The 13980-nt window shown below is 37.3% G+C and overlaps 1 protein-coding gene across 2 annotated transcripts in view; it reads right to left on the bottom strand.

The window, feature by feature from the left end:
• Positions 1-13980, bottom strand: part of LOC126274306 (solute carrier family 12 member 8) — a 167968-nt gene that overhangs the window by 121090 nt on the left and 32898 nt on the right. For both annotated transcript variants that reach the window (XM_049977103.1, XM_049977102.1), the window contains exons 4-5: positions 7983-8128; positions 7498-7732 (exon numbers count right to left, since the gene is read on the bottom strand). In XM_049977103.1, the coding sequence (XP_049833060.1) occupies positions 7498-7732; positions 7983-8128 (381 nt within the window). The remainder of the gene's footprint in view (positions 1-7497; positions 7733-7982; positions 8129-13980) is intronic.

Here is a 13980-nt window from a genome sequence, read left to right as displayed (position 1 = left end):
GTAAACAGACCTGAAGTTTTTTCTGGGACACTCATACAAACAACAGGCTGATTTAGGAAATCTGTAAGTTAGCTTTTTCTTTTGTTTTCTATTCATAGGGCATTACACTCTTTGATATCAGGTTTTGTTTTTGATTTATCAGTTCTTATCATTTTTAGTTTTAAAAGTGCTGTTTCCTGTTAAGTTGTTTGAGATAATGAAGCAACTTTTATGTTGTAAAGTTTTCAACACACTATGTAGAATCCAACCCATTTCAAATGATAAGATTTAGTTCCGTAGAAGCTGTACCAAATTTCTTAACGTAGGCACACAGGTTGTTCTATGACCCATTCAATTTTCATGGTATTACAATTAAATTATTGTCTCTAATAATAGCTAAAGCTTACAACAACAGCAGGTAAATTGTTGGTTATGAATTGCACAATACCAAGAAATGAATACACACATGTGGTTTTCCATTAACATTATTCAATTACCATCTTCCTACATTCTGTGAGGAGGCTATTCATAGCTACAACTCAGTGTACAAATAAAATTCTGAAATTCAAAGGACATTCAAATCCATACACTGATGAAGTTTATCTACTGTTGCCATATGTACTACACATGTAGGTAAAATCAAAAAATGGGAAGTCCAGGATGGAATGACAACAATATGGAAGAGACTACACTCACCATCTAGAGGAGGAATTGAGTAGAAGACAGGTGCAATGAAAAAGAATACTACAAATATTCCAGCTTTTGGGCGAAGTCCTTTAGAAAACACACACACATTCACACAACAACAGTTCACATGCATGGCTATTTTCTATTGGTATTAAGGTCCGACTGGGAATGGACCTCAGGTGAGCAGCAAAATAGCTAGGGTGAGTAGTGGGGGTACAAAAGATGTATGAATTGGGGAGGGGGAGGGACAGAATGTTGGGGGGAGGGGGGGGGGGGGGAAGATAGTGCTGCCTGTGGGAGCATGGAGGGATGTTGTACGGACAGGGATAGAGCTGCTAGGTGCAACAGACTGTGTTGGTGTATTGGTGGGATAGTATGTATGTGTACTGGAGTGGCAGCAAGTAAGGGGATAAGCAAGTGCAGGGCAGTGACTAGCAAACGTTGAGGCCAGTGGGTTATGGGAATGAAGAATACGTTGTAGGGAGAGCTCTCAAAAGCATAATTCAGAAAAGCTGGTGTCCCTGTCCCACCAGATCCCTGCAGGCAGCACCAGCAAATTGCCTCACCCCTTCTTGTTATCCCTCTCCCTCACTGCCCCATGTCTCTTTCTTAATCCCCTCCCCCCCCCCCCCCCCCCCCTCACACACACACACACACACACACACACACACACACACACACACACACTGAAATATCTCTAACACCCTTTATAATTGTTTACAGGCAACCTTGTTAAATGAAGAGCAAGTCACTATAGAAGGGACCTCTTGGCACAGGAAGGGGAGAAAAAACCAACTGTTACACTTCATGCTTTTGAATATGTTTGTAGGTTTGCCATATATCTGCAAGAAGGAATGGAACATGGACAGACATGCCTGAAAATCAGATGGGAGGGACTTTATATTTCGCCCTTTCTTAAAGATATTATGGACAATGTCAATTTTTTTCAAAAACAGATCTCTAGGCAGATTTGTATTAATTTTAATTTTCTCTGACAAACAGGGTACTCAAGCATTAATGCCTGCTATGTTCAACATATCATAAAACATAGTCAGTGCCTTGTACGATGAGTGACACTGTACGCTGTACATATCTGATCCACAGCATTATCTTCTCCTTTAGTCATCCTGTAATCTGTAATAATTTGAGTTTTTTCAATGTATTATGGGGTGTCACGCACTGCAGACAAGAATATCACCAACTCACTTTTCTTTGCTGATTTATTGTTCTTAGGAACATAGGACAATGGAATCCAAATACTGTGGGGTCCACTTGGTGGCTTCCATTAGCCTGAAATTTCCACAGTATGTTCACTTATCTTTTTCTCATAGTACCGGTGTAGGTAAGATTCTTCTCAAGGAGATCCACTGCTAGAGGATAACTAGCATACTAATTGGCAAATGTGATTTTTCTGTTTGAACCTCCAACATTACAAATTCATCTTAAACCTCATGTAGTGTGACGTCTCCTGGCAAGACATTTATAAAATCTTTATAATATATAAAAAATAATAAAAATAAACATTTACCTTTATTATTATTATTATTATTATTATTATTATTTCATTACTGTATGAATGGTTGTAGATTATGTTTAAAAGGAAATAACAATTTTTCATTTTTATGTTTGTGCAATATTTATTATCTATATTTCGCAAATAATGTCTGTGGTCAGCGAATGTATGTATCATAGCAGATAATGAAAAATAATTACAAAGATGCTTATTAAATTGCCTATAAATAGTGGAGGTTAAAACATTACTCTCTCTGTCTTCTTGTAGCCATTAAAGTTGTAAGAGCCTGTGACGCTTCCTTGACTGCGTAGGTAGCCTTCGTTTGTCCTTTGGCTGAGAAAGACGCTATTGGAGGTTGATATTTGTAAAAGGTGTGTACTTTGAATTTATGTTGATTTTTGAATATAGAAATTGTTAAAATTATTACCTGTAATAATTTATTGGTAGCTTGCACAATATTTCATTCCATATTCTTAGTAGTTTTCAGCACATTAGGAATTTTACATGACGCAGAGCCGTGCAGCGATTGCGGGAGCCGCTGCTGCGGCAAATTCAAATTGAACTAAATGAAAGCAGTTTTCCTGGAATATAGCGGGCAGGTAACTGTAAATAAAATCATCTCTTTCAGCTTCCTGGAGACTTCAGAGGGAAATTGTCGATTTTATTTTGTCATTTTCAGGTGGACATGGGCGGCTGCTATTATGTTATCAGTTATGTAAATAATTCATGAGTGATATAATTTCACTTGTGTGTGATCAAAGTCTGCTGTGCAAAACCTGTTCTGGCTAATAACATAATAATCAAATTTCATTTTTTTTAATTTCATGCTCTCATGTTAGTTGTGGCAGTCAATAGTGTTCATATATTTTTTTAAAATCCACTGTAGCTTTTATGTTTATTGAACATAACATACTGTAACTTCTTTACAGGTAATATGAGTAATATTCTGTGCATTCAAGAGATGAAAGTAGCGAAAGGCATTTTTTTTATTCCATAATTAGTTACAGTAATGATACCATGTTCCATATCTAACAAGCCAGATCAGTGTTATATAAAAATAGTTTGCAAATTAAAGATTGTACGCCCACAGCAGGAAATCTTTCAGTGTTGTGCGTATCCCCACGTAATAGGTCAAAGTGCACAAAGTTGAAATATTTTCAACTGCAGAAACTAATAGTGAGAACTGTATTTTATCACCCAGCCATCGGTACGCCACATTATGTACCGTGATTTGTCGCTCCACACGACATTTTTACTGTTCAATCTTCCGACATTTGCGATCCTTACACCAAGTGAGTCGTCGTTTGGCATTTACCAGCATGATGTGTGGCTTATGAGCAGCTGCTCGACCACGAAATACATGTTTTCTCACCTTCTGCCTAACTGTCGTAGTACTTGCAGTGGATACTGATGCTGTTTGGAATTCCTGTGTGATGGTCTGGATATGTATGCCTATTACACATTACGAACCTCTTCAACTGTTGGCAGTCTCTGTCAGTCAACACATGAGGTCGGTCTGTACACTTTTGCGCTGTACGTGTCCCTTCACGTTTCCACTTCACTGTCACATCGGCAAAAGTGGACCTAGGGATGTTTAGGAGTGTAGAAATCTCACGTACAGATATATGAAACAAGTGACACCCAATCACCTGACAACGTTTGAAGTCCGTGAGTTCCACAGAGCGCCCCATTCTGCTCTCTCACGATGTCTAATGACTACTGAGGTCACTGATATGGCTTATCTGGCAGTAGGTGGCAGTGCACCTAATATGAAATATGTATGTTTCTGGGGGTGTCCGGATACTTTTGATCCCACAGTGTAGCCTTGCTACCTGGGTTCTCAAGCTGTATTGACATGATCACCATTCCTTTTGTGTGGACTACGGCCAACACTAGACTGTTGTCGCAGGACATGGGATGCATACTGAATGTCCTTTTATTAACAAAAGAGTTTAACACAGCTACTAACAATTTGACAAGTGGATACTGTCCTTCTCAACCACCAGCAAATCTGGAATGCCTGCATAACACTGAACAAAAGAATGGCTTCCCACACCTGCAGTGCTGGATATATCTCATTAACTATTTCTTTCTTTTGACCAGATTCTGTATTGTCTGTGTCTCCTTGTTCCATGGAAAATTCATCCAATATGTTCAGTATTCATTTTGGAGACATTTGACTAAATGAGTAAAAGTATGCTTATGGCTACCCTGAAACTGCACATGTTTAATGAAATCATTAAGTGTACTAAATAACTCTTGAAGCATAATAATATGAATGAAGGAATATTAGTGTTTAATGTCCTGTCAATGACGATATCATTCGAGACAATGCACAAGCTGAGGTTATGAAAAGACAGAAAAGGAAATCAGCCATCCCAGCATTCACTTTAATTGATTCAGGGACACTACAGAAACACTATTTCTGTATCACTAGATAAGATTTGAACAGTCATCCCCCCAAACACAAGTCCATTGTCTTAAAATCGTGGCACTTCACTCTGTGGTAGCACAATAACAATGTGATGTTTAACTACTTTCATGACCAGGTGCATGAGGTATCATATGCACCATCAATGACTATTTCACAATAACAAAGTGCAACAAGGAAAAGTATGCACTGTGACAATTAGCAAATAGTTTACATGAATTATGTGCTTTGTTGAACAAGGTTACCATGCCTACGGGCACTTTACATTTCTTTTACACTTACTCAGTGTTAACAAATACAGCAATAAATAGAATAATACTCTCAGAAGTAGTACAATATATATGCAACGAAAGTAAAACTTTACAAAATTCATACAGAAGTTATTAATTTTGAAAGTGGGGTGTGATTTGGAAAAACACACTCGTGGTAAAACAGCAGTAGAGAATGCAATTTAATACTCCAACATCACTGTATTTACTATTAGCTTTAAGCCAAGTAGAGCCAAAAATGGAAACCAACAATAAATCCTCAATCAAGTACTCACTGGAAACAATTTTCTTTGGAAATTGTAGACACTACTGAAAAGAGCAAGAATTATTGTGGTATTAAGGCATCTATGGCACATATTCTCACAGTGAGTTTTATGTTGAAGCATCAATTTTTTAAGCAGCTTCTTTAGTAGTATTAATAGCAATGGAATATAAAACTGAAGAAGCAGATAATTTTAACGTCTGCAGCATTTATTGGGTTTGTATTAAATACACATTATTACATACACATTTTATGGCCTTAAGTATTTGAATGTTTGTTCATTCAACGAACAAGATTGAGTACCTTGAACTGTTTGCTCCTAAAGCAATGTACAAAAACATCCAAGAATGAACATGTTCTTACATCTATTTAGGTAGTTCAGTTGCCATCTCCAAAATTTGCCTGGCACTAGCAGAACACTGAAGTGATAATGAACAACTGGCATATCAGAGATACTAATAAATTCACTTCCATGCCACTGTATCAGCAGTGGGTAATCAAACGAGACAAACTTTACTCTTCAGCCTGTCATGGTATGTTATAACATCCTTACTGTAATTACAGTTGCAGCAGCCTAAAAAATAATTATGTACTTCTTTGTCCTGTATATTTCCATAAATAGGAACTGAAGAAAACTTCACAATCCAAGATTTCTAAAAAGCATTTTATTGGATTACTGGTTTTGACAGAGCTACATTTTTATTGGCGCATATTATGCTTTTGAATTTTTACCACATATTATGCACTAGTGTTACAAGTCACTTCACACTGAATATGTACACCCTACAATACTTGTAATTGGCACAATATAGTTGTATTTATGTCTGTACATAATACTCTTAAATTTAAATACCAATATGTAGTGATTTTCATATGTACATATTCAATGTGAAGTGACTTGTAACACTGATGTATAATATGTGGTAAACAATTTACAAGCATAAGATCTGACAATGACAGCATAGCTCTGTCGCAACTGGACATCAATGAAACACTTTTTTAGAGATCTTAGCTTTTGAGTTTTGTTACCATACATTGCAGGTTGCCCCCAGACTGACCATGTCAGGAATATATAAATTTTCATAAACTTTAGACCTAGTGTTATGCTGTTAGTCTATTAACAATCATACCCTTTCATATGCCTTATGTTGATTTTGGCATTCTGATCATATTTTCCAATACTGAAACATAAGACTCTCTTGTAAGGTGTTGTCACCTGCACCTGCAGGTTGCAGATTTTGCAGGGATAAGAACTTTGTTCATCAACATGCCGAGTGTCTTATGAAGCTCATAACAGATAAGAAGTACCCCTAAAACCTCATTCGCAAACAGATCTCACACATAACAGCCTTTCACAATCCAAGAACTGCATCCACACCTACATATTAGCTACAAAGGAGCACCACCCTCATCACACAGCATCACCCGAAATGAACAAGCTGCACCACATCCTCAATTTGGGTTCTGTCTTCTGGTTTCATAACGTTCTGAGATGAGAAATATCCTACCCAGATTCCATCTCAAATATCTGAATGTGATTTTCCAACACCTGAACAACCTATGGAATAACTTGGTCCATTCCTATGCCACTGCACCAGGGCCACATACTAGCGAGCACAAAAAGCATGCAAGAACTGGTACATTCACGCAGCACATCCTATTATAATCTTATAATTGCCATTCTTAACACCCCTGCCCCCCTCCCTTAGAAGCATGACCATTTGTGAAAACAGTTATGATATACATCAAATTTGCTACCTCTATCACACAGCCTTTCATTTAGTTGAGAGTGGTTTAGTGTGATTCCAACAACAGGTAGAGTTTCTCAGGAGGTTACTCAACCTGAAGTTGAATGAAACATGCTCTCTTCAAAGACCACAATGTTCCATTACTGCACACTATGGTAACTGCAGAAACAGAAACATTCACTGTTTTTACACTTCAGGTACTAGTAACATCAGACTAATACCTGCTTCAGTTGGTTAGGTTTGTCTGGGTTAAAAATCTATATATGACTAAAATAAGCTACCTTGAAACTGTAAATAGAGTGAGGGATATAGGTAAGAGGAGAAAGAGAGACAGAACTGAGATGAGCAAGGGATGGCGGAACTCAGTTCGTTCACTATTATTCAATAAGTTTTTGTGTAGAATTTGTACTATTCTTCAGAATAGATTTTATCAGATACAAAATAATGAAAAGTACAGAATAACAAGAGGTCTAAAAAAAAGTTGAAAGCAACAAAAATTAGTTTTCGATATATTTTAATTGTAAGAGAATCGACCACTTAACTGCATAAGTTCCTCCAGAACAGGTATTTCTATCACAAATTCACCTGTACGTGAAACTTGCACTCACCAGCATCTGTATGCACAAAGCTGCCTACAGCAAAGTCCAGACCAGCGAGAAGAAGAATAATGAGTAGTAGGAATTGTAGTTTGACTACCCACTTGACACCTGCTACATTAATGATTCCTAAGAGAAGAACAGCGGCACTAGCAAAACCTCGAGTAGCCCAAGGTGTATCTGTCAGACTAAATAGGCCAGCTATGGATTCACCAAATCCCAGCACATTCAAGGCACATCCCACTGCCTATAAAAAGAAAAAACAAAGACTTGTTGGCAATTTTATGAATAATATTTAGTGGATCATTTGTATAACAGAATAAAAGCAAACTCTCACTTCTCTATATTTACAGTTTATTTTGTTATACTGTGCTCTTTTTTCCTACTGTACATATTTTTTGTAATTTTTACACATGGTTACCAATTACATGTGTGGTTTACTTAACCATCACCACCTTACTATTGATATTAAAACCATTTTGGTGAAATGAACAAACCTGGCCAAAGACATACAGTAGCCCCAGAGCTCCTCCATACTGTGAACCAAGGACATGTGCAACCAGAAAATACACTCCACCACTTTCCATGCGACATCGTTCACAAATTCCAACAGCAGAGAGAACTGACACAAGTGCAACAGCCACTGGAACAAACACAATAAAATAGATTACACCGCTAGCTGTAAATCTGTAATTATACGATAACCAACACTACAGACTAAGCAAGATGTGTTAAAGGGAAGAGATGACTGAGTTAGTTTAAAAGTGGGCTTTTAAAGAAATACATACCCAACTACCTGATTATGCAAACAGCTACGTTTAACTACCTTTTCCACATCCCACACTGCAGAGTATTTGAAAAATAACTTCCCAAATTGGATCAAACATTTTTATTGACAGAGGAGGGGGGGGGGGGGGAAGAGGGATGGGGAGGGGGAGGGGGAGGGGGGAGGGGAGAAGGAGGAGGAGGATACAACAGAGAAAAAAAAGTTATGCTATGAGTACAATGATGTTGTGTATCAGAAGTGTGTTATGTCAAGAAGACAAAATAAAGTTAAAAAATTAAAATTTATCAGGTCTGGATAAACTACCAGTCAGATGTTAAGAAAAAGAAAGAATAGACAGCATTTGAGGTCCCTTAACTACTACTTGTTCTTCCCTCGTACATCTTGTATGTGGTCTCATCAGATTTTCTTCCCCATTGGATAATATTGCATTAGCTTTGTTTGGGGAGGCCGTCATGTTTCAGTTTTTTCTACACTACTGTTTTTTAACAACCAATGTAACGGTAAACCCTTAATTCTATAAAGAATCAAACTACCATGCACAAAACAGCTTCAAACTTTTAATTACTTTACAAATGAGTTAATGTGTTGCATATTTCACATTAAGCATGTAACTAAGAAAAAGTTTAGAAAAGTTCTGAAATTATGTTTAAAATTTGTTAGAAGTTTAATAAGTTGAACTTTTTCCTTTTATCATCATTTTGTGGGACACTGCAGCAAGAAAAGTTTTTTAACAGTTTGAAATTATGAATAAAATTGGTTGCAACTCACAAACTGCTCTCATTCTCAAATAATGGATACATACAGTCTGGGTATTTGTGTGCCAAGAATTATGCTGCCTCAAGAACAGCATTTTAAATTTTTAAATTTGAACAATAATCATATAAAACATTGAAAATCAAATTTTTGTTGCCCTCAGCCATTAAATATGCAACATGCAAATGGGGTCATGCAACATGAATCATGAACCAGTTGGTAATATAGACATATAGATAACACCTAAGTGGTGACTTCATTTTTTCAGCTGTAAATAGGCTACAGCCTTTCAGATTCTACAAGAAAGCACAGAATTGTACATTTCTAAAACCATAAATAAATGACATCAGTTGTTATTTTGAGCCCCTTACCAATAATCTTAGTGTAGACTTTAAATGATGCTTACAATTCATTGATCTTTTTGTATTTTCCATAGTTACCTGATGTTTCTGCATCTTGATTGATATGAGAACAAATACAACCTCTGTGAGATGCAACAAAGTGTAATTAAGTGTCTCTGTGATCAATAATGAGTTTTATGATTGCTCATGCCAGTGCAGCAGTCATTATGCGGGGTCTACAGATGTGGTGAGTTTTGAACATTCTGCTGGATAAAGTATTAAAAGAAAAAGCCAACTAGTGTACTGAATGTTAGAGTCATGTCAGACAAATACTGAACAGTAATTCATAAACAGGAATGTCATCCAACACCGAAACATTCATGGACGTTTAAGTTTTATTTGAATCTTGTGACTGAGTGAGTTGTGCAGTGCATTCAGGAGGCCAATGGTTCAAACTTATATCTGACCATCCAGGTTTTGGTTTCCTTAAATTGCTCCAGGCAAATGTTGGAATGGTTCCTTTGAAAAGGGCAGGGCCTATTTCCTTCCCCAGCCTCAACACAAAACCAAACTTATGTTCCTCCTCTAATGATCTTGATGTCGATGGGATGGTAAACCCAATCTTCCTTCCTTCTTCCTTCAAATGTTCTGGCATAATTTTCCTACAATAATTCAACAAGACCTTTTGAAATAGGGTATAATAAATTAATAGTGACATCTCAAACTACTGTGCTCAATGAACTCCATCTAAACAATTATCAAATAGTACTAATGATGGAACAATCCATCATGAACATGAAGGGGAATAACCAATAACAAAGAGGAATCTAACAACTGGCAATGCATGTGTCAGACAATGACTTCATCACAATCTTAGGAAATGCCAAATGCAGCAGAACTACACTAAATGGTGAATGCATATGTTTTTGCTAAAAACTATGTCAGAAATGAGTGCTACTACGTGAATTATACGCTGTGAATACATGTATCTTTAAGAAACAACAGGCCACATGCTACCCTTAACAATGAGTGCTAACACTGAAGATACTACCGTAACTGTAAGACACCCAAGTATGCAAAACAATTTAACTGTGAATGATGTTTCTAAAAATTATTTGTGAATTTCGTTAAATAACATACATTGTGATAGTAACAAATCTGGGAAACTGGTACCTGGTATTCAGTTTATAACAGTGAAGGTTACTATACCAACAGTTAGTTATGAACCGGTAAGGATTGTACTAAGTCACTGGTTTGAGATTATCGGGGCAATGAATAATAATATTAAATGGCAAACTAATGGTATTAAATGCAATTAAATTGGATGGAAGACCATGTCAAAAAGAACGCAAAAAAAATTCATTAACCATAACAAAAGTCATGGAAGGAATTCATGATATGTTCGCAGCGAAACAGAATGAATTGTGTAACAAAATGATGATGGAACAATCCCAGCTCAAATCAGAAGCTGACGTATTATAATCTACAAAAGACGAAGATGGTATACACAATAAAACTACACTTAATCAGGTTGAAGGTAAAATCAATCAACACAGAGTGGAGATCCCAGCAATAAATAGTGATTGTTCACAGCATGAAATGGTAGCTGGTGTACAAAATCAATGCATGCACCTAGTGGCAAAATCAGAATAAATCCAGAAACCAGCTTTAGATGAATGGATGCTAGAAGAAAAAATAAAAATAAGTAATACGGTACCAGAGATATGTCACAGTATGCTGAGTCTAACAACAAACATACCAGTACTGGTACACATAAGTTTCAGGACTTTAGAGCGACCTGAGCATTGCATCCCGTTGTTTTTATTGCCAATTCAAACATGTTTTCTCAACATTGCATTCCAAAAAACAAAACAAAAAATAGATAACTGTGTGAGCAATTTGAAACATATGTGGAGCATGGGAGTAGCTGATAGTTACCATAATTTCAGTGAATTTCAGGTGGTATTTGGTCTATCAAACAACAGTGGGCAGTCAAGTCAAAATTATTGATGCCCCCAGCAAATAGCCACAGTAATGGTACGATTCACGTACTTTTGCACATGTATTGGGACTGTAACTCATATTTGTGGCCTAATAGTACTGTCTTTGACTGGTAATCAAACAGTCCACAGTCCCTGATTCAAACCTCACCACCGCTTAAATTTTGAATAACAATCATTAGAAACGGCTGCTGAAGACTTCCGCCATAAGAAGTCACTACCATTCTGGCAAAAGCCTTGTCAAAGCAGGTGGAGAAGTGAACAGAGGTTCAGGGCACTCTCTTGGCCTCGTTGTGTGAAACTGTCTCTAAAAGGTGACAGAAACAGTAATGACCAAAGGCATGAAGATGCAGAAGGCAAAGGACCCCCGCATTAAAGACAGATAATATGTATCCATAAGACATTTGTCCTGCAACTGAAAAAGTGCCATGATGATCTCTCCCTGGCAAAATATTTCTGACTAGTCCCCCAGTCGCATCTCTGGGAGCGGATTACCAAGGTGAAAATGACCATGAGAAAAAGACTGAATAACCAACAAAATGAGTCGGGGCATGGATTGTCAGAAGTCTGAACATGGCTGGGAAGCTAGAAAATCTCAAAAGTAAATGCTATGGTTTGATATAGATATAGCAGGGGTCCGTGAAGTGAAATGCAAGAAAGACAAGCACTTCTGCTGAGATGAGTACTGGACAGTATCAGTAGCAGCTGAAAATGTTATAATGGGAGTAGAATTTGTTATGAATCGGAAGATAGGGTGGGGAGTGAGTTACTTTGAGCAGTTCAGTAATAGGTCTGTCCTCAATAGAATCAACAGCAAACCAACACCAACAATGATAGTTCAACTGTATGTACATGCCAGCACTGCAAGCAGAAGATGAAGCGACAGAGAAAGTATATAAAGAAGCTGAATGGAATATTCAGTACATAAAGGTCTAACAGTCATGTGGGACTGGAATATCTTTCGAGGAGAAGGAACAGACAAAAGGGTTACTGCATAACATAGGCATGGTAATAGGAATGAGAGAGGAGAAAGATTAACTGAGTTCTGCAATAAATTTCAGCTAGTAATAGTGTATACTCTGTTCCAGAATCACAAGACATGGAGATATACTTGCACAAGGCCAGGGGGGAAGATTTCAGTTAGATTCCATTGTGGTCAGACAGAGATTCTGAAATAAAACACTGGATTGTAAGCCATACCCACATGTAGATATAGATTCAGATCACACCTGAGTAATGATGAAGAGTAAGTTCAAGTTTAAGAGACTAGTAAGGAAGAATCAATCTGCAAACAAGCGAGAGAGGGAAGTACTACGAAATGACGAGATATGCTTGAAGTTCTCCGATTCTATAGATACTGTAATAATGAAATCTCAGTAGGCATTTCTTTAAAACTGAGGGCCAATCTTTATCTTTTATAAAATGCAGATAATATTCACTTATGTTAATGGCAATTAGTTAAAATTGGGAAAAAAAAAGAATTATAAGGAGTCAGATGGCAAAACAAGAGGGGAATTAAAATCATCCCAGCTTGCTTTGTCACAAGGTCAGGTCAGGCTAAATGTCATAGCCATGCTGACAGTCTTCTTTGACTTTGAAGGATTAATTCATCATGAATTCGTGCCACAGGGACAGACTGTTAATTGATGGTCCTTTTGGGATGTGTTGCGATGCATGCGAGAAGGAAATGACCTGAAATGTGCCGAGACAATTTGCAGCTCGCACATCACGATAATGCACCCCCTACATTCCTCTCTGTTGGTGTAGGACTGTTGCACAAAAAATGAAATCACTGTGCTGCTTCTTCCTCCATACTCTCCAGACCTGACCCCTGCAGACTTTTTTGTATTTCCAAAGTTGAAAACCCTGTTGAAAGGACGGATATTTGCAATGATAGATGAGAAAAAAGAAAATTCATAGACAGCGCTTCATGCGATCCAGCAAGAGGTGTATCAAGACTGCTCCGGAAGCTGAAATGGCATTGGGAAAGGTGTATCAATTGTGGAGGTGAGTATTTCAAATAAAACCATGCACAATAGGTAAAAGGTAAGCGCAGAAAAATTTTGTGGCCAAAGTTCCTGAAGTTTCTAATTCAATGCAATCAGATATGGCCATTTATGTCATATATATTTGATACTAACTCACTCATTAAAACCTATAGGGCACTTCCCTTTGACATAGATTCATTAAATTTGGCAAGAGGAAAGATTTCACTGTACAAGTAAAGAGAAAAAAATCAGAAAATTGTTAATTTGCAATTATATTAACATGAAAAAAATTTCTTTTGTCATTTGTTATGCAATTACAGATCTGAAATTAAAACATTCTCGAAGGTCTTGGAGTCCCTGAGACTGATACCTTGCCAATATCAATGTTAATAGCAAACAAAAATAGTTGAGATCCTCAATTCCTGGAATGAGTGAACTGTCTATTTACATAATGAAACCCTAACAGAACCCTCAGCGTACGAGTCCTATTTGCACTCATACTAAGAGGGTTGACTGAAAAGTAATACTTCCACCTTTGTAACTCTTCAACAGCTGGCAGCATCGGTATGCTGCTGGTACTGACTTGTTCTGTAGCCTCTTCTCTACAGCTCCGGTTGGTTGGAAGC

This window comes from Schistocerca gregaria, chromosome 1, assembly GCF_023897955.1.
Source record: "Schistocerca gregaria isolate iqSchGreg1 chromosome 1, iqSchGreg1.2, whole genome shotgun sequence".
NCBI classification, from domain to species: domain Eukaryota; kingdom Metazoa; phylum Arthropoda; class Insecta; order Orthoptera; family Acrididae; genus Schistocerca; species Schistocerca gregaria.
This window is presented reverse-complemented; position numbering and strand designations above follow the sequence as displayed.